Here is a 21,116-nt window from a genome sequence, read left to right as displayed (position 1 = left end):
CAGACCTATTAGTAAAAATTTGTAACCTATCATTAAAATCATCCATTGTACCTGAAGACTGGAGGATAGCTAATGTAACCCCCATATTTAAAAAGGGCTCAAGGGGAGATCCGGGAAATTACAGACCGGTTAGCCTGACTTCAGTGCCAGGAAAAATAGTGGAAAGTGTTCTAAACATCAAAATCACAGAACATATAGAAAGACATGGTTTAATGGAACAAAGTCAGCATGGCTTTACCCAAGGCAAGTCTTGCCTCACAAATCTGCTTCACTTTTTTGAAGGAGTGGATGTGGATAAAGGTGAACCGGTAGATGTAGTGTACTTGGATTTTCAGAAAGCATTTGACAAAGTTCTTCATGAGAGGCTTCTAGGAAAAATAAAAAGCCATGGGATAGGTGGCGAAGTCCTTTCGTGGATTACAAACTGGCTAAAAGACAGGAAACAGAGAGTAGGATTAAATGGACAATTTTCTCAGTGGAAGGGAGTGGGCAGTGGAGTACCTCAGGGATCTGTACTGGGACCCTTACTTTTCAATATATTTATAAATGATCTGGAAAGAAATACGACAAGTGAGGTAATCAAATTTGCAGATGATACAAAATTGTTCAGAGTAGTTAAATCACAAGCAGATTGTGATAAATTGCAGGAAGACCTTGTGAGGCTGGAAAATTGGGCATATAAATGGCAGATGAAATTTAATGTGGACAAGTGCAAGGTGATGCATATAGGGAAAAATAACCCATGCTATAGTTACACAATGTTAGGTTCCATATTAGGTGCTACTACCCAAGAAAGAGATCTAGGCGTCATAGTGGATAACACATTGGAATCATTGGTTCAGTGTGCTGCGGCAGTCAAAAAAGCAAACAGAATGTTGGGAATTAAAGGGAATGGTGAATAAAACGGAAAATGTCATAATGCCTCTGTATCGCTCCATGGTGAGACCGCACCTTGAATATTGTGTACAATTCTGGTCACCGCATCTCAAAAAAGATATAATTGCGATGGAGAATGTACAGAGAAGGGCTACCAAAATGATAAAGGGAATGGAACAGCTCCCCTATGAGGAAAGACTAAAGATGTTAGGACTTTTCAGCTTGGAGAAGAGACGGCTGAGGGGGGATATGATAGAGATGTTTAAAATTACGAGAGGTCTAGAACGGGTAGATGTGTATCTTTTTTTTTACTCTTTCGGATAATAGAAAGACTAGGGGGCACTCCATGAAGTTAGCATGTGGCACATTTAAAACTAATCGGAGAAAGTTCTTTTTTACTTAACGCACAATTAAACTCTGGAATTTGTTGCCAGAGGACATGGTTAGTGCAGTTAGTATAGCTGTGTTTAAAAAAGGATTGGATAATTTTTTGGACGAGAAGTCCATTACCTGCTATTAATTAAGTTGACTTAGATAATAACCACCGCTATTACTAGCAAAGGTAACATGGAATGGTCTTAGTTTTTGGGTACTTGCCAGGTTCTTATGGCCTGGATTGGCCACTGTTGGAAACAGGATGCTGGGCTTGATGGACTCTTGGTCTGACCCAGTATGGCATGTTCTTATCCTACACACTCTTGCCCCATACCCCCTGTGCCTTTCATTCACTCTGCCATTTCTAGCACACAAGGACCTGGCAATGCACTTTTTTTAAACGGGGCTCAGAGACTGAACCTAGCCTAGTATGTTATCATGAAGAATGCCTGTTCCTGTTCAAAATACTTGAGTTCCTTCATGAATGACTATATACAGTTAATTTATATTTACTTTTTTTCCAAACAGATTGATCTGGAAAGCATTTTTTCACTTAACCCAGGCCTTATAGCTGATGAAGAAATTGAGCCTGTCCCAGAAATGCCACCTCCACCTACACCTACTGCTAAAATAAATAGAATCGCAAAGGTTGGTGACTTCTAATATGTCCTAGGTAATTTGTGCATGTGTTAGAGGTTTTTCTTATTTATTTTGATTTATTTTTGCAATATCTATTTCATTTTTCCTGTTTTTACTGTTAAAATAAACTTGTCATAGTGTAAAATAAAAACTATAATCTCTGTGCACTCCTTTAGTATTTGATAAGTGCATATGGCAGATATTGGTACCCTGTAGCATAGCTCACAGAGCTATGATTGAGTAAATCTTAAGTTGGCTCATTGCCATTCTCTTTAATCCTTTTAACTGCTTTCTAGTAGATTCCAATGAGTAGCCATGTTTGGAACAGAAAATAACTTTTGATGTAAGTTATTTTATCTGTTCAGGGTTTTGCATTTGCTCAGATGTTGCTCCCTCCCTGATGGTGTTTAAAATCCTGCAGAGCCTATGAGGAAGCTATATAACCCCTCATTGGCTCTTGTAGACTTTGCTTAAGGTTAGGGAGCAGCAATATTAGCAGAGCATCTTTTCTGATAACTGCTGGTACTCTGGACTTGATGTGGTAGTCAGCCTAGTCTGAAAGATCTTTATTCAGATGATTAGATTTTTTTGAAACTTAGTTTATTAAATATTTAACATACCCAGTCAGTTATGTAGAATAGAATAGATTTTTCAATTAACACCTAGTCAAAAAACAGATTTACCGCCACAACACATACTATCCATCACCCTTCCCTGTTCATAATAAAGCAGATAACAAACACACTGTCTTAAATTCATATTCAGTGTTTCAGATACTTCAACATAAGGTTCTATAGCTTTGATGAGATGTGAGAACTTCTATATCCCATCATCCATTTTCACCCCCATAAACTAATCCTGTAACATAGGTGGTGTAAGTTGATTCCATTTTCCCATGATAATTCTCCTGCCCACCGAGAATACATTTTTTCCTAGATTTTCTTCATTACCACCCTGCATTTCCTCTGGGAGAAAGAGAAAAATAGATTCTCAAGATAGAAAGGGTGGTGACTCTTTTCACAACAGCTTGTAGTTCCCTTCAAAAAGGGGTTAAGATTGGATAAGAATAAATACGTGGGACAGATTTTCGAGCTGCCCACACCCTCTCCAACATTTATCTCACTGTGCAGCCTAACTGGGATAAAGTAAACCTGCAAAAGAATATGGTATTCTTGTTCAACAGTATTATCAGAAATGAAACATTTGCACACACTCAAGATCACTTGATCCCAATGTTCCTCTTCCTAAGAACTGCCCATCTTTCTCTCCCATACTTTCCAGCCTGGTAACTCTTCACATCACTGCCCCACAGTATCTCTTTATATATGTGGCTTACCTCCCTGTAACCTTCCCAACCCCAAACACCATTTGTTTTGCGCATCTACTGTAGTTTTAATATCTCTTGCCTGTTATCTGAATGCAGAAAAAAAGTCTTCAATTGAAGATAGCAAAATAAAAAAACCCAAAAAACAAAAAAGGAATTCCATTCATCCAAATTTTTCTTTAACCTCCCAAGAGCAGAATTTATCATCATCCTAAGAGAGGAATTTGAGTGACCAAAATGATCACCGGATCACATTTGTCCACATGTTTATTCACCCCTACATAAAAATGTAGGAGATTTCTAAGGCGAGACTTCCCTTGGATAAGTCCATGCTGGCTGTGTCCCATTAAACCATGTCTAAATGTTCTGCGATTTTATTCTTTATAACAGTTTTCCACAAATTTTCCTGGCACTGAAGTCAGGCTCATTGGTCTATAGTTTCCTGGATATCCCCTGGAGTCCTTTTTAAGTATCGGGATTACATTGGCCACCAGTCTTCAGATACAAAGGATGATTTTAATGATAGGTTACAAATTTTACTAATAGGTCTGAAATTTCAGTTTTGAGTTCTTTCAGAACTCTGCAGAATATGCCATCCAGTTCAGGCAATTTACTACTGTTCAGTTTGTCAATTTTCCAGGTTCACCATAATTTGGTTCAGTTCCTCTGACTCATCACTCTTGAAAACTGTCTCTAGAACAGGTATCTCTCCAACATTCTCTTCGGTAAATGCCTTGTAAAACTAATATTGATGCCATCTAAGCCATCTGCCTTGCCTGCTTTAAAATCTTTAATTGCCTCTGCAACCTCCAATACTATAATAGACCCATCTAGTCCTCCGCTATCACTAGGCTGTAACACTGGCAGCGCTGCCCGTAACAAATACTTTGAAATGACTGCCCTGAGGACTGATACAATTGCTTGTAAAAACTCCTAAACACATCTGTAATCTTCTCAGGGAAGGTCACCATGTTTTTATCATCCATCCCACTTAAAATATTATTTTTTACTCTGCTGTTCCTAAACTGCCAGGCTAAAATACTCGTGGATGTGCGGATAGCGGCAGGCTGGGCAGTCTACTGGTCAAAACTTCTAGAAACTTTGACACAGGTTTTCTGTGCCGGGCTCCATCGGATGATGTCACCCACTTGTGAGGACTAACATCCTGCTATCTTAGGACAGCACCTGTTATAAGTAAGCAACTGTGCATTACCACATAGCAATAATAGGTCGCTCTCAACCCACTCCTTTGACCCCTGTAGAAACCCCCAAAACTGCATATACCATAACTAGAAAACAGAGGCAAATAGAAAAATCTGGAGAGATAAACCCCCACCCTACCACTCCAACCAATCCCACCCAAAACTGACTTAAAACTTCTTTCTCTTTCCCTGTTACCCTCTCTTCCCTTTCCTGCCCCCCCCCCCCCCCCCCAAGAAAGCACAAAGAACAGAGAGATGCAATCTTCAATCAGTATGCTGAACAATTGTATACAAACCAGCTAATAATGAAAACCATCATTCCACACATGTAGAAATCCGGAGAGAAAACGAGACACTGGCAAGGGACACCATCAAGCTTGGAGCATCAATGTCCTTGGACGGATAGGTGAGCCAAGGGGAACAGTTGATGGTGATGGCAGTCATCTGTTCCTCTGGGCTCCAATGAGGCATGTCAGGGCCGTGTTGGGGCTGCACAGCCTCTGCCTGCAGGCGCCTCTGGCATCCTTGGTATTGCCAGTCTATCGCTGCCTTCAGGCACCGGGGTCTCTATTGGTGCTGCCGGGCTGTTGATGCCATTGAAGCCCTAGGTGCAGCATTGTGTGGTTCCCTGGATGTGATCCATCGTTGGTGAGCGCGAAAGTCCGCCACCACTGTGGGCACCAGTGGACTCTGTTAGTTGCTGCATGAATGACCTCAGAGCACCATGGGCACTATCTGTCACCATGCATTTCACTGCTGTCGTTCCATGAGGGAAACACTAGAGAGCCATTCCCGACGCAGCTTCAAGGGCTGTGTCCAGCCTCTTGAAGTGTTATCAGATACTAGAGGGGGCAATGCGATTAGAATGCCACCCACCATCATGCCATACCCAGAGCCCCAGTAATACTGGGGATGCCGTTGTCACACTGTTCCTATACACTCCACTGGGAATTATGGTGGCAGTGGAGCACAGAATACACGGTCAAGTATGGCAAGGCATCTACTCCAAATGGCTTGGAAGATGGCATGCGGAATTCTCTTTATCTGCAGTTCTCAGCCAAGCCAAGGTTCTGCCATTGTCATGTCTTGGTCTCTATCTCTTCATCAGTTCTGCACCACAAAGTGCTGGGGAGTACTGGTGGGGTAGGCGTCATCACATACTTATTTGTCTTTTGGCAGCACATTGCCACGTACTCCAGCAAGTGGATACCACTGTTTGAGTACTGATCAGTGTGGTTGGTTTTTTTTTGTGTGCCACAGCCACAGGACTGCGTTCCTGATTGAACCCAAAGGGGAGTAGACACCGGGAGTAGTCTTCTCCCTTGGATGAGGAATATGTCGCAAACCCCTTTTGTGGGGGAGCTCCTGAGGTTCAGTCCCTGGCACGTTTATCTCTAAGTTGGAGCCTTGATTCTTTGAATTGGTACATCTCCTGGATGCCAGGGCTGAGGAACAGCAGCGGCGGTTGTTAGACCATTTTTGCTGGGGCTCCACCATTGATTACTGTGATCTCCCTCATGTGAGGGTAACTGCTTGTGGTAGATTGGTCAGAGATCAGTAATTGTAACTCGGCTCTTAACAAGAGAGTTGAAAGGTTTTTGGGATTTGGAGGCCCTCATTGCCATTATTCCTCTTCCTTCAAGAAGGGGAGATTCAACTGGGTTCCATGGCAACCCTTATGAGCTCTCCTCTGGATGCCCAATTGTCCACCCCCGTTCTTTTTTCCCGGGGAAGGGATATCACCGCTTCTGATTGGCAGTTGCTCTCTGTTCCTCGCGAGCTCCGAGAGCTGGTCGAGCAGTAGTGCTGTTCTTAGGTTGTTCTAAGGCACAGCAGGTCTATTTCATGAGGGAGCCTTTACAGAGAAGCTCCCAGGGGAGCCTTAAGGGTTTTTCCCATTCAGGAGTTACCTTGATACCTGCTGAGCTCAATAGGCCGTTCTAGCCAGTCATTCTCGCCTGCGGGACCCTTCCTCCGTGAGCAGGGTTCTAGTCCATATAATTGTAGAGTATGCCTTTTAACCTATCCCCATATGCATGGCTGAAGGATCTGGGTGACGAGGAATTCTGCAACAGAGGTGTGCTGCTCTTGGTTGCTATGGCTTTCAAGCTATACTTCCCCATTTTAGAGATAACCCTGTCTGTGGACGGGGGAGTCCTGGTTCATGCAACGATTGTTCAATTTCTTGATTGGAGAAGTATTTGCAATCATGGCTAGGGTATTAATACCTAAGCCACGTGCTTGGCAATCTGTTTCAAGATCGCCCTGTTACTATTAGCGTTTCTGGGCCAGTGAAGAAATCCTGTTCAACAGGTGTTGCACTGCGGCAACCCGGCTTCCTGTCTTAATGGAGTATTTCTGGATTTCTTCCCTGGGGAATTCACTATCAGTCTCAGCTGTTCCAATCAGGCTGAGGGCTCCATCTCAATGTGTAACTCCCTACTGCAATTGGCAGTGGGTTGTTTGGGGTTAGGTTATACCACCTAGCGACTTGTGCTTACCTTGGCAGTTCAACAGTCTGCCTCCTTGTGTACTCGCTTCCTCTGACTTTCAGTTGGGATGTTGGGGAGGAAAAGCGAAGACATTCATGGTATATCTTAGTATATACCTGCAGGGAAATATACACCACGTTTTCCCTATATTTTCGCTAGGCTTTGGCCAATACTGCCTTTAGCTTTTCTCTCTTCACTAGGTTGCCCAAAGTGCCTTTCTGTTCACCTGACCAGTCCTGTAGATAGGATGGGTAGCCCTGTCCTTGACAGGGTGCAGTATGGGTGAGCTTCAGGCCTCATTTCTCTCCCTGCTCAGGAGTTGGGATTGTGTTCTATTCAGGGGTTGCCATTCATCCCTTGAAACTCTTGATGCTGTCCTGCATGGTCAGCTATGTCTGGTACTTTGGCTTGTAGGGTCTGTCTCAGGCCCTGGTGGTGTTGCTGATTATTCTCCAAAGGTTGCTTGGGTCTTTCTGCCCATTGTGTCTATCAGTCACACAGGGGCACACTTCTGCAGAGATATTTTGACCTTCGGATATCAGTGGACCGCAGTTTCTTTCTTGGGAGTTCTCTGCCCCCAGTTGGGTTTTCAGTTGTCTTCTAACACAGAATTAAACTGTGCAGTCTTTGTTCAAGAGTCCTTCTCTTGTTTATATCGCTAGGCTTTTTCCTGTACCCAGGAGGTTCTATGCCTACTTCATTGTCAGGGTTACTGATATGAAACCTTGCTAGTAATGTTTTCCGTGATGCAGAGTATGCTTCTGCTCATACTCCCATCACTCCTCTGTCTTAGGTGTCCCTCCTACGCATGAGGGTTTTGTCTTTCATTTCTATGGTTTTTCTTTGTAGAACCCCACTCTTTTTTTGTGGGTCGGCTGCCTCACAGACAAAAGGGAGACTGGTAGTGATTCTGCACTGTGTGGTTTCCTGCTTTGTCCTGCCCGGACAGCCTATATTTAGGGATTCACCGATATGTGAGGAATACCATCCTTTTTGTCCTCAGAGAAAGCAGAGTTGCTTACCTATAACAGGACAGCAGGATGTTAGTCCTCACAAAACCCACCCACCTCCCCTGGGAGTTGGTTTCTCCATATATTAGCTATATCATGGACTGAGGGACTCTGCCTAGGGGGCAGGGTGATGACTACAGCTGCACATGCTCAGTAGGGCATGTTTGAAAGTTCTAGATTCTTTGAGATCAAAGTTCCGTGCCAGGCTCCATCTGATGAGGTCACCCATGTGTGAGAACTAATATCCTGCTGTCCTCTGAGAACACCTGTTACATGTAAGCAACTGCTTTCTCCATTGTTTTTTCCGAAGCCTCATGTGCTTGGGCAGGCCTCCCTCCTGCTCAGCTGTTTGCTCAAAACAGGCATGCCTGGATTTAAGGGCTCCACTACCACACTTTCCGGTGTTGGTAACACAAGCCAGTCCTCGCATTCTTCCTCTGAAACCGTAGTATAACTTGGGCCAGCCAACGGATGCTGCGGGACCTGAGTTCCTCATATGCTTCCATCACTGCCGACACTTCCACTTTTGCTATCTCGTCCCTCTGCACAAGTGTATAGGTGCCATGGGATTCAGGCCTCCTTGTCTTGGCTCAGCCATCTTGTTACAGACCTTCAGAAATGCTGCTGCTTTCACTAGAAAATTGAGCAGCTTCCAGAGGTTATACCACTACACTTGCAATCTGGCTGGATATAGTAAGCATAAAACTCAGATTTTTTTTTTTTTTAAATAATTCCTTTTTCACCTTCACAAAGGTAGCCCGACGTTTCCGAGTGTCTATGCTGTAATCCAGAAAGATGGCAATATGACACCCTCTGTGTTCTAAGGTACCCAGGCTATGTGCCTTACAGATCACCCACTCCTTTATTTGAAATTTGTGAAACTTGATTAAAATAGCCTGGGATTTGTCAGAACTATAGTGCTGCTGGCTAGGCATTCGATGCGCTCTGTTCTGTTTTTGGATCCCTTTGCCCCAAAGTGAGGAGATTTTTTTTTTTTTTATTTTTTTTTTTAGCAAATCTTCGATATAGGCAATAGAGTTATTTCCTTCTAGCTTTTCAGGAACTTCCAAAATGCACAAATTTTAAATCAGCGAATCTCTCCTCCAAACCAGTAACTTTTGTCTTGGAAGAAAATGAGTTGTTTGCGCATATGAGAAATTAAGTTGGCTGTGGAGATCTCCCAGTCTTCCAGGGCCGAGACATGCTGTTCTATTTCATCAACACATGACAAAATAGAATCAAGTTTTCCATTTAAATCTTCTATCGAGCTTTGTATGCCTGCATGTCCTTAGCAGAATCAGCCTGTAACTCTCTTTTTTTCAGTTTCCGTAAGAATCAGTTTCGTTGGATCACAGGAGGTCTGTTCATTAAGTCTTTCTGTCCAGTCAACTCGATCTGTTTTTCACAGTCTCCACTTTGAACTCGCCTGTTTCTTTATAAAATTCAGTTATCTGCTGCTTGTTTGTCTGGAGCATGTGCCTTAATACTTAGTAGTTTTTAAATAAAAAATTGCTCAGTTCCGATGGGGTAAACGGAGTTTCACATAAATGCGTGTGCCACCATTAGCACTCAACAGCGCCTCTCCCCCCCCCCCCCCCCCCCAATCACCTTGGATTATTAGATTTTTACCTATATAATTTAAATTTTAGTTCCACTTTGGTGCAGTTTAAAAAAAATTCTTTGGTGTAATAAAAGCAATACTGAAGAACTCAGCACCTACAGTTTGAATGTTTGTCTTACACTTAACCGTAAAACAGTGATGATTATTACTCTTTTGGAAAAGATTGGGGATGGGTTCATGCAACGTACAAAGGCGAATAAGCGACGAGCAAAATTTATAAAGATCTTTTTTTTTTTCCTTCCTGTCTCCTCCTCCCCAACCAGAATAGACGTACTGTCGTTCCTGTTAAAAGTGAAACTCCTGCCAGAGACAATAGAGGTAAAGTATGGATTATTTCTGGCTCTCCAGTGCAGGAGTTGAATGGGATCATTAATAACAATTTTGAGCGAGAGCTTGATTAAACAATTCGTTTACATTTACTTTAGCTTCTTAAATAGCTTGCTTTTAAAAGATAGTTATACCAGTAAGTGGTACAATATCATTTATTGTACTGACAGCAGTACATTTTAATTAAAATATGATTAAAGACAACTCTGCCTTTATAAAATGCATAAAATTGTGAAACATGACTTGGACCTACTCAAAGAATAAACTGGCTATACATCAATTACTACTTAAATGAAATGCCTAATTAAAAACTGCATTTATTATTCATTATCTGAGGTTGTGTATACAGTATATACACCAGAGATTTCCATTGTGCTAAGAGACCTCCTCTTCTGCCAGCTATGAGTCAGTTTGAATAGGTTATTGCAGTTCAGATTCTATGCATTTAAGGAGTCATTTTCAAAGAATTTCACATAAAACACTTTCACACTAAGAAGTGACTTTTTGTAAAATTGTCCACCCAATATGTGTTTGTCATGTTTGTATATAAATTTACCCAGATTGAGTCGAGACTTTCCTGTGGGCAGAGTTGGGAGGTGTTTGGACTCGTGCATACTTTACAAAAACCAGCAGTATGTGCACAAGTTTTCTGGAAAAAGTTGTGCACACCAAATAACAGATGTGACGTGTGGGGGGTGGGGTTGGTGGGATCATTTTCAAACCAGTAAATCTACTTTGAAAACTGGTGCAACTTAGGCACATTTTTGTCAACTTTCCTATGTGGACTGTGAACATTTCTCCAAGGACAAGCAGGATGGTAGTCCTCACACATGGGGTCCCTCTTCAGTCTCTTCCTTTCTGTGAAAGTTGCAGAGCTCATGCTTCTTTATGGCAGTTTTTGCAATTTTTGAAGTTTTTCTCTTCCATGTGTCGCGTAGGGTCCCTCAATGTTTTTCTTCTGGTCTTCTCTGATCTGGTAAGTCCTTTGTACATTCGTGGTTGATCGCCGATTGTTTCCTCACTCGGTGTCAGCTTTCCATCGACTGCGCTGCCATGTACATTTTTGCAATGGCATTGACCGACTTTCACTGGTGCCCCCAGTGCCCCTTGACTATGTCCAATACAAACCCCCACAAGGTCTGTGTCCTCTGCCTGGGGGCGTCCCACAATGTTCACGGTTGTGACCTCTGTGCCCAGATGACTCCTAAGGGTCGTTGGGCATGTTTTGATAAGATGGAAAAATTATTTGGTTCCAAAAGATTGGTTCTGTCTTTGGCTTTGGGAACTTCCACCCCGCTTGGGAAGAAGGTCCCGGTTTTGACCCCGTTGAGATCGCCCTCTCAACTGTTCCTGGGCCCTGAATTAGGAGCCGGGGACCAGCTGTGGTCTTTGTCATACCGTTCCTGGTCTGGTTCCTTGCTGTCGCCATTAGCAAAAGCTAATGGTGACCATCGAGAAAGATCGAAGAAACATCAACATCGGTCATCATCTTCTAAGCCAGACCATGGGCAGGCATCTGTGTTGGTGCCTCCCATGAAGCAGTCTCAGGCAGAGGAAGCGATTCCATCCGACCCATCTGATGCCTCCACCGACATCGGTGGAGGGCTCGGTGCCCCCTGGAATTCCAGGGAATGTCCCGATTCCGCCTTCTCCTCAAGCCATTTTATCCTCGGCTGCCTTTGAGGAGGAGTTAGAGAGGTGCGTGTGGTTGGCAGTCGGCTGGGCCCTGCAGGGCTTCGAGTCTCTTGTTCCATCGGGGCCGCCACCGCTGCAGGAGCCAACTCTACTGGTGCTTGTGCCACTGTAAATAATTGCTCTTTCTGTTAAATTCCTTTTATCTTCACTTGTTACAGTTTTATTTTCATTGTACACCCCCTGTTAAATGTAAACCAGCATGATGTGATTCTTATCTTGAATGCCGGTATAGAAAAATGCTAAATAAATAAAATAAAATAAATAAATTATTGGAACAGCTCGATATGCTGCTCAGTGTTCTCCTGACATATCTGGCACCGATGCCCCAAGCCCCTTGGCGGCTGAAAGTGGCATCGCTGCAGTGAAGGGAAGGCCCCTTATGACCCCTGGGAAGGGGAGGCGTCCATGTCCTTCAAAGAGGATCTACCTTCTGAGCCCTCTCCACCGGAGGGACGGCGGAAATCTCTCCCTGAGGATCTTTCATTCATGGGGTTCGTGAAAGCCATGGCAGAATCCATGCCTTTCCAGATTTTTTTTTTTAAATTTATTTGTTGATTTTCTCAAACAATTTACAAAGCAATATACTTTGTTCAGAAATAAAGAAACCATTTTAAATAAGAAAATAATACATGTCCATATATACATAATCATTCTTTATAACCTAGACCACTATGGAGCTGAGATTCAGTATTGGGGGGACAGTGGCGTAGCTAGACAGTTTGGCGCCCGGGGCAAGAGACTTCTTCGGTGCCCCCTCCCTCCATCAATGATTTGCATTGAAATCGGTGCTATTTTTCTGCAGAGCCAGGCGTTTTGGCGACCCCTTAGACCCGGCACATATGCTCAGTGTGCATGGAGTTTATACAGTGCCTAATTAGCATACATGGCTATTATTACATCCCGTACTTCCACAAGTTTTTGCAGGATGCACACAAAAAAAATCCACGCAGAAAAATCAGCAGTCTTATTACATTGGCCTGTCAGATAGCAGCATCACCCCGCCCCCATTAGACCTTCTGAAAGATAAGAGAAACACGATAATGGCGCATGTGATCACTGTGGAAGTCTCCAAGATCCCAGTCCAGCTCAGTTCACAGATATACTGATTTCCCCGTTGCCGGCGGCTAACACACAACATTCAGTGTCTGACCTGCACTCAGTACGCGGTGCTGCAGGGGCCTTCCACGGCCACATGCCTTCTTCCTGTACCACCCCCCTTTCCTTTTGGCCGCTACAAAGAGGAGTGCAGTTCTGCAACAACGCTGCTGGACTCCTCTCGTTTGACTAACAGGGAAAGCTCCCAAAAGAAAGACGGCGCCACCACCGCCTCAGTCAAAACAGAAACCAAGCTCGAATGAGCTTCCGCCCGCCGCGGTCTACTCCGAGCAAGTCCACTCGCCGTCTCCCGGGAAACACCTCTGACTGCCGGCCGGCTCCGCCAATCAGAGGGCAGCAGCAGCGAAGACAGATGAGAGACTGCCGCCAATAGTGGTCACGTGCGAGCGAGGTTGGGGAGGCTTCGCGGCCAGTTTTTCTCGGCTACAGTCTGCGTGTGCCGGCGACGGGAACGATTGGGGTTCCTTCCAGTTGTGCGCGATGAGCTATGGTAAACTGCTGCCACGAGGTGGTGCGCGTGGGAATGGAAAAAGTTGGTCGGAGAGCGTAACAGGAGCTTTGTGATTCCTAGAGCGTATCCCTCACGCGTTTTGGCGCCCCCTTAGACCCGGCGCCCGGGGCGGCCGCCCACCCCTCGCTACGCCACTGGTCCCAGATCAACCTCTTGAAGCTGCAAGTGATTGGATACGCCCTACAGGTGTTCCAAGAGCAGCTCCTGAACATGGTGGTTCTTGTTCAGACCGACAATCAGGTAGCTATGTAGAACCTGAACAAATAGGGGGGGGGGTGGGGGTGGGAGTCCTTCACTCTCTATCAGGAGGCAGTCCACATTTGGTTGTGGGGCATCAACAGCATCACCCTCAGGGCAGTGAACCTCCCAGGTGTGGACAATACCTTAGCGGACTCCTTTCTTACCTCACAAGTGGTCCCTCAGTCAAGAGGTAGCAAACTGGATCTTTCGCTCCTGGGGGACAACAGACATAGACCTCTTTGCTTCCCTGGAAAACAGTAAGATGGACTGCTTCTGTTCCCTAGGCCGGAAGAGCAATTGGTCAATAGCGGATGGTTTTTCAATTCACTGGGGCACCGGGGTGCTGTATGCTTACCTTCCCATTCCCCCTCATCTCGAAAATGCTCTAGAAGCTGCAGCAGGATCAGGGCTCCATGATCCTGATCGTCCTCTTTTGGCCCCGTCGGGTCTGGTTTCTGACCATATGGGACCTGGGCCCCCCCCCCCCCCCCCCCCCCCCCGATCTGGTTGAGGACAGCTCTGGACCTAATCTTCCAGGACCAGGGCAGGCTCAGACACCCCAGCCTACAAGCCCTGGCTCTCACAGCTTGGAGGTTGACCGGGTGACTGTGCAGGCCCTTGGCCTTTCGGAAGGGGTATCGCATGTTATTCTGGAGTCCTGAAAACCCTCCACCAGGAAATCTTACAATCTGAAGTGGAAGAGGTTTTCAACTTGGTGCGAGGGAGGTAGTCTGGATCCCTTCTCTTGCTCCCCTTCAGCACTCTTATACTACCTGTTGTTCCTCTCTGAATCTTGCCTGCAGACCACATTGGTGAGGGTTCACCTCAGGGCCTTTGGGGCATACAATCGGGGTACGGATGGCACTGCGATCTCTTCTCATTTGCTAGTGGGCCGATTTTATGAGGGGCTTATTACAACTAAAGCCCCCCCACTCGCCCTCCAGCAGTTTCCTGGGATCTCATCATCATCATGTCGCAACTCATGAAATCTGTTAGAACCATTGTGATCTTGCGACGTGAAGTATCTTTCCTGGAAAGTTATCTTCTTGGTTGTGGTTATGTCAGCTCGTAGGGTCAGTGAACTGCAAGCTCTGATGTCGTATCCATCTTATACAAAGTTTTGTCATGACAAGGTAGTCCTGCAGACGCACCTGAAGTTTGTTCCCAAGGTGGTTTCGGAGTTCCATCTCAACTAGTCCATTGCATTGTCTTCTTTTTTTTTCCCAAGGCCTCAGGCTTACCAGGGTGAGCGGGCTCTGCACACACTAGATTGCAGGAAGGTACTTGCCTTTTACTTGGAATTGATGGCGCCTCACCGCCTCTCCACTCAACTTTTTGTCTCTTTTGACAAAAACAGATTAGGGGTGCAGTCTCTAAACAGATCTTATCCCATTGTCTGGCGGACTGTATTGCCTTCTGCTATTCACAGGCAGGCTTACAGCTTGATGGTCACGTCAAGGCTCACTCTGTACGGGCCATCTCCGTCTCTGTGGCTCACTTGCGTGCAGTCCCCAGAGTGGCGACCTGGAGTTCCTTCCACACATTTGCCTCTCATTATTGCCTGGACAAGGATGGCTGGCAGGACAGTGGTTTCAGACAGTCCTTCCTCCGTAATCTCTTCCAGCCAGGAAAACCCAACTCTCCCTCTGTGGGCCATGTACTTGGGTGCAGGCCTGCTCCTTTTGTTGCTGTAGCACAAGCTGTTGTGCATGTTGGCACCTGTTCTCTGCTGCACATGATGGGAGCGGCCTGAAGTTACTTAATCACCCATTTGTGAGGACTACCATCCTACTTGTCCTTGGAGAAAGCAGAGTTGCTTACCTGTTACAGGTATTCTCCAAGGACAGCAGGATGTTAGTGCTCACGAATCCTGCCCACCACCCCGCAAAGTTGGGTTTTCTCTCGGTTTGTTTTCTTTTTTCGCAAACTGTTATAAGACTGAAGAGGGACCCCGGGTGGATGCGTGGTTAGCAATATGCTGGGCATCCTCAGTGTAGTTTTCCATGCCAGGCTCCATCGGATGATGTCAGCCATGTGTGAGGACTAACATCGTGCTGTCCTTGGAGAATACCTGTTACAGGTAAGGACTCTGTCTTTTCTGGTCTCAAACAGAAGAGCACTAAACTCCAGATTATGGAGATCTGACTATAATTTGTGATTTAGCTGCCATCAAGTACAGCTGTCTACGAACCTGTTTAAATAGACTAACTTTTGTAACATAATCCAAAATCAGATGTAGCCTTTGACAACTTAGGAGTACATTTTCAAAGGGTTTACGCATAAAAATAGCATATTTGTAAGTAGCATGTACTGGCAGATATCCCCTATTTATAACTGGAGACAGGCATTTTATAAAGTATGTGCATATACCGTTATGAAAATACTTATTTGCACACAAACTTGAAATCACCAGTGCACTGATACCTCTGCCAGATTGTCACCAGTTCACCCAAACCTCCCACTTGTAAACTGCAGCTAACAGACGACCTATTTCACTTGCACCAGTCAATTAGGAGGTATAAAAATGTATGAATACAAAATAGCAACTACCATGCATATTTCTGAACCCTGCTGCGGAACTCTCTAGCTTGCTCTTTTTTTCTGTCTATTAAAATGTACGCATGAAATGGAAAATATGGAGGTAATTTTAAAAGGAGTAACAGAGTATGTTACGTTTACAATTTTAGCAATTTTAAAAGGCCTTTTATGTGCGTAAAGTGCTCTTACACATGAATATTCTATGGACAATTCAATGGCATATATTATAGCAATTTCAAAAGCCCGTTTACATGGGTAAAGTGCATTTACATGTGTAAAACCCAATTTTAAGCATAGAAATGCTTTTTAAAATCGGGACCTATGCGTGAACTGTCATTGTTTATAAAATAGCATATGTGTGGGGTTTTTTTGGGTTTTTTTTTAACGGACCAAGAATAAACGCATGCATATTTATAAAATAGGTAGAGAAAATTTACATTCTTCATTGATAAGTGGGGCTGAATTAGCCACGACGTCTGGGTGACATCATCTTGTGGTTCTGAATGGTCCTCTTTTCTCTAAGGTTTTGCTCAACTGAGTATGAGTGGAAATTCCTGCTCGAGCATTGCCTCATGAGCCCCCTTAGTCTTTTTTTTTTTATCTGAGCACCAGCATAAGTTTATTTCTCTCTCTCTCTCTGTTTTCTTTGAAAATCTTAACTTTTTTCTTTAAAGTTGATTTGTTGCCTAAGCAGCCCCCAACAACACTTTTCAGGAACCATTTTTTCTCCAGGTCTGGTAAGAAGAAATTCATGGTGAGTGAGTTCAAGGCCCGAATTTGTGGTAGAAGAATGTTCATTACCAATGGACATGACCTATGCTGCCACTGCCCGGGACAGGACCATGACAAGGCAGCTGTTACCAGTGTGGACAGATGTCCTGCGTACCCCAAAATCGAGGGCTTGAAAATGGGGGAATTGCATAAGTCTCTCAGAAGCCAAGTCAGTCCTCCTTCCGAAGCGTAGCTCATCTTCCTCTCTGGGAATTGAGTTGAGCAGGAGCTCCTCAAAAGTATCTCTCCATTCATGGAACAGACCAAATCTTGGGGTTGAGTAAGCAATATGTGTCAAAGAAGAAAAGGCTCCACTCTGTGGAGCCACTGGAGCAGCAGGCACATAAAAAGCATGGAGTCTCTGGTGCATCAGCAGCTTTGATACATGGTGCATCAGCACCATCGATGAATAAATCCTCAATGCAGTGAGCCCTGGAAAGTGAAATACTTTGGTCCTTAATGCTTTTACCATCAGAGCACATTGCTCCATCATCGACACATCTTGCTGTAGTGCAGCTGTATGCTAGCCAGCACAGAACATCGTACGATGTCCAGGATTACAGCAAGTGTGCCAGGCTGACCCTGAAGGAACATAAAATCCGTTTTGAGGAGATGGAGTACCACTTTGGGCCACAGCAAACAAATTCATTGGCATCAGCAGGACCTTGGAGCCGCAGTGTTAACACTGAGCCATCGATATTGGCAGGGCCGTCGGTACCGGCAAGGTCGTCAGCTGAGAGGGATGCTGGAGACCAACCATCATCAGGCTCCTCCAAGTCAAGGATATTTGGTTTCTTGTCCTCTGCCTCAGTATCAGGGAAGGACCTAGCTGAGCATCAAGGGAAGCAAAGAAGCAGCAACAACAGTTCCCATTGATGCACAGCATTGGGCATGGGGATGCACCAGCTTCTGTTGTGATGCTCCTGAAATGTCCCAGCGGTGAGGAGAGCCATCGCTGCTGGGGGGTGTGCCACGGACTCCATTGGTCCCGATGCCAGCCACCAATCCTCCTCTCGGTTCCGAAGAGGATCTGCTTACACCTCCTGCAGCCAAATCTATTTTGGCATTGGCATTGGCGATGTTTGAGGAGGAATTGGAGAGGTATGTGCAGTTGGCCGTCGAAGGTGATGCGCGGCCTTGGCATTGGGGCACTGACTGCACAGTCACTGGCACAGCCTCTCTTTGAGCTGCTGCTGGAATCCCTGCATGTTCTTACTGGCATGTTACTGACCTAGCTAGTGTCTGTTCCTGGGGCTCGGGGCACCACTGCCACTTCCTACTGATCTGGTCATCATTGCCGGTTCCTTGGAGGTGGACACTCCCCTGATGCCACTGGGGCCTGGGCTACAATGTCCAGTTCCATCATTGGGCAGAGGCCAAGTACCTAGGGCCCCGTCCACAGTTGATGATTTTGGGGACAAGGGTACTTACAACCTCTGGGGGAATGACTCATCCATAGCCTCTGATACCTTCTTGATAGCCAGCTACACATACCTCTCAAATTCCTACACTAATAGCTTTCACCACATCCGCTGGCAATGAATTCCAGAGCTTAATTATGCATTGAGTAAAAAAAGCTATTGTTTAAAGGCAAACTCTTGTTCGGGAGTAATTGTAGAAACTTGTCAAAGATCTGTGGGAACTGAAAACCCAGAGGCTGCTAGAAGATAAAGGTGGAAGTGGAGCCAGTATCTTTTTTTTTTTTTTTTTTTTCTCCCAAGGCACATCTAAAGGACAGCAGACTAAATAGGTCAGGATGACCATAAATTAACCAGAGAGCCAAGCCATTGGTAAAGGTCCTGTCCTTTCAGGGAAACAGGTGGGATGCCAGGGAAAGCGTTATCAAGGGACCAATTAATGCTGCAGTTTGTACAGCTCTTGCAGTAATTCCCTGCTGCCAGTTTTCTTAGAAAAGGCAGGTGCTAACTGTTCCCTTTCAGTGTGTAGGATCTATACATATACTAATTCAGAATGCTCACCTTTTGGGGGGGGGGGGGTGGCTGGTGATGGGACACTTAACAGAAGCTGCCATCTAGCAATGTAGGTAAAGGGGAGGGGAGCAGAGGTGGGCTGGCAAATGTTCTAGGCATCACAAATGAACCAAAATCGCCCTAAATTTCTGCCTAAGGTGGTGCTGACTTCCATCTTACCCAGGGCCCAAAAAACAAGAAGGAAGTCTGTCTAACAAAGCCGTGAGGGATGTAAACAAAGAAATGCCGAAGGTTCTCAAAAAAAGTTTATTGATAATTAAGTGTCCAGTGAATGCCCGACTCCAGGCCTGAGTTTCACCCAATGAAGGGCTGCTTCAGGGGCTATATAATAAAACAATCATTTAAAAATATAACGTTAATAACAAGATTAAAAAACAACACAAACAAGAATTAAAATGGACAAAGACTAATAAACATACAGAAAAAAAGCATATCATTAAACTTAAATACAGAAGTGGACAGTAGAAGAACAAAAATGATAACAATGAATTTCTAAACACTGGTAGCAAGTCTGAAACTATCTTGTTGGTATGCTCATTCCTGGATATTCATAAAAAAGCTTGAAAAATAGAAAATTGATTAGGAACTATAAAAATACAGTAATAAAATAAAACATCAATAGTGTAAAAAATGAAAATGTTTGAAATATTAAAAATAAATATAAAAATGATACTAAAAATACAGAATAATAATTAATAAAAAACCAAGGGGCATTTTTAAAAAGTAGATTAAAAAAGGTCCATATTAGTGACATTAGTTGTAACTGAAATTACCTCATAGGCTTACGACAGTGTGTACTCTTCATGTTCTTTCAACCAGGCTGGCTCCAAAAAACATCACAAAGCGGTTAACTTGTGACAACAGTGGGAAGTCTACAAAAAGTGTCCCTGAAAATAAAAAAGTTAAAAACCAATTGTTGCATTTAAAAAAAAATTTTTTGAGGACCTTCGGCATCTTTGTTTACTTCCATCTTACCCAGTCCATCGTCCTGCCGACATTTTCTCCCAGACCCCATTCGCACCAAGGTGAACAAACCCTGCACATTTTGGACGTCAAGAGTCTTAACCTTCTATTTGGAGTGGACAGAAGCCCATAGAGAGTCCACCCAACCTTTTGTTTCTTTTGATAGGAATAAGTTAGTCATTACCGTTGCCAAACAGATGCTTTCCAGTTGGCTGGCAGACTGCATCTCCTTCTGTTATGGCCAGGAAGTACTGTATTTTGGGGGTCATGTCAAGGCTCATTCTCCCAGGACAAGCAAGATGGTAGTCCTCACATGTGGGTGACGTCACTGGATGGAGCCCTATCACGGAAAACTTTGACTGGCACACTGAGCATGCCCAGCATGTCATGATCTCTCGAGCCACAGGGGTCTCCCTTCGGTCCCCTTTTTTTTCCACGCTGCAGTTTACTTCAGAAAAGCATTACCTCATAGGGGTCTCCCATCGGGATATATTTTTCCATTGTTCGGTGAGTAAAATCACTATTCCCGGTCTGAGCCGCTCGGACCGTTTTTTCAGTGTCCGCAGGCTGTCGACGGTTTTTGGGCCTCAGCCTCTGCCATTATGGCAACAGGTGTCCGAAAATGTCCGGAATGCCTCCGACCCATGTCGATTACCGACCCACATGATGTCTATGTGCTGTGCCTCGGCTCATCACACGACGTGTCTACTTGCCCAAGTTGTGCCCAGATGACTCCGAAGGGTAGGCGGGCTCAGCTCGACAAGATGGAAACCCTATTTAAAATTAAACTGACTCCATCGACGTCCACCCAATCGTCACCGGCAGGAACATTAAAAAAATTGGTCATAAAACCTCGCCGGGAGCACCAGGGTAGTGGTGACCGTCCGTCACAGACTCCTTCAAAGGTATCGATGTCATCTACCTCGGCGCTGGGGAAAGACTGGGCCGAGCACCGAAGGAAGCACCAGCACTGACGCGAGTCTACCGCCGGTTCCAACACCACATCGGCTTCGATGGCTATCGAGCCGCTTGCGAAGAGGACACAGGTAGAGGAGCTGTTATCACCTTCTCCACCCGAGCAACCAAGGCGATCTCCACAGACACCGGTGCCGGGTACTGAGCCCCCACAGGTTCCTGCGGTGGTGCCAATAACGCCTAGCCTGCCACCCCCTATAACTGCGATGTCTACACCAGCTTTTAGGAAGGAACTGGACTGTTTCATCCATCAGGCAGTGTTCGATGCTCTCAGAGACCTACATCCACCGGGGCTGGCCCCCATACCGGCACAGACACCAGAGCCATCGATGTTTGCACCGATGCTAACCAGACTCTATACACTCATCTGTGCCCTTTCAACACAACCCGCACCACCGATGCCAAAGCAACCCGTGCAGCCTCTGAAGGCCCCGATTCCCATTCCTGGCT

At 45.0% G+C, this 21,116-nt stretch overlaps 1 protein-coding gene across 2 annotated transcripts in view; it reads left to right on the top strand.

Annotated features, from left to right (window-relative positions):
- The window catches only part of KIF2A (kinesin family member 2A), a 266,717-nt gene that overhangs the window by 59,123 nt on the left and 186,478 nt on the right, over positions 1–21,116 (top strand). For both annotated transcript variants that reach the window (XM_029576454.1, XM_029576445.1), the window contains exons 3-4: positions 1,780–1,899; positions 9,803–9,857. In XM_029576454.1, coding sequence (XP_029432314.1) covers positions 1,780–1,899; positions 9,803–9,857 — 175 coding nt within the window. The remainder of the gene's footprint in view (positions 1–1,779; positions 1,900–9,802; positions 9,858–21,116) is intronic.

This window comes from Rhinatrema bivittatum, chromosome 1 (genome assembly GCF_901001135.1).
Source record: "Rhinatrema bivittatum chromosome 1, aRhiBiv1.1, whole genome shotgun sequence".
NCBI lineage: Eukaryota > Metazoa > Chordata > Amphibia > Gymnophiona > Rhinatrematidae > Rhinatrema > Rhinatrema bivittatum.
This window is presented reverse-complemented; position numbering and strand designations above follow the sequence as displayed.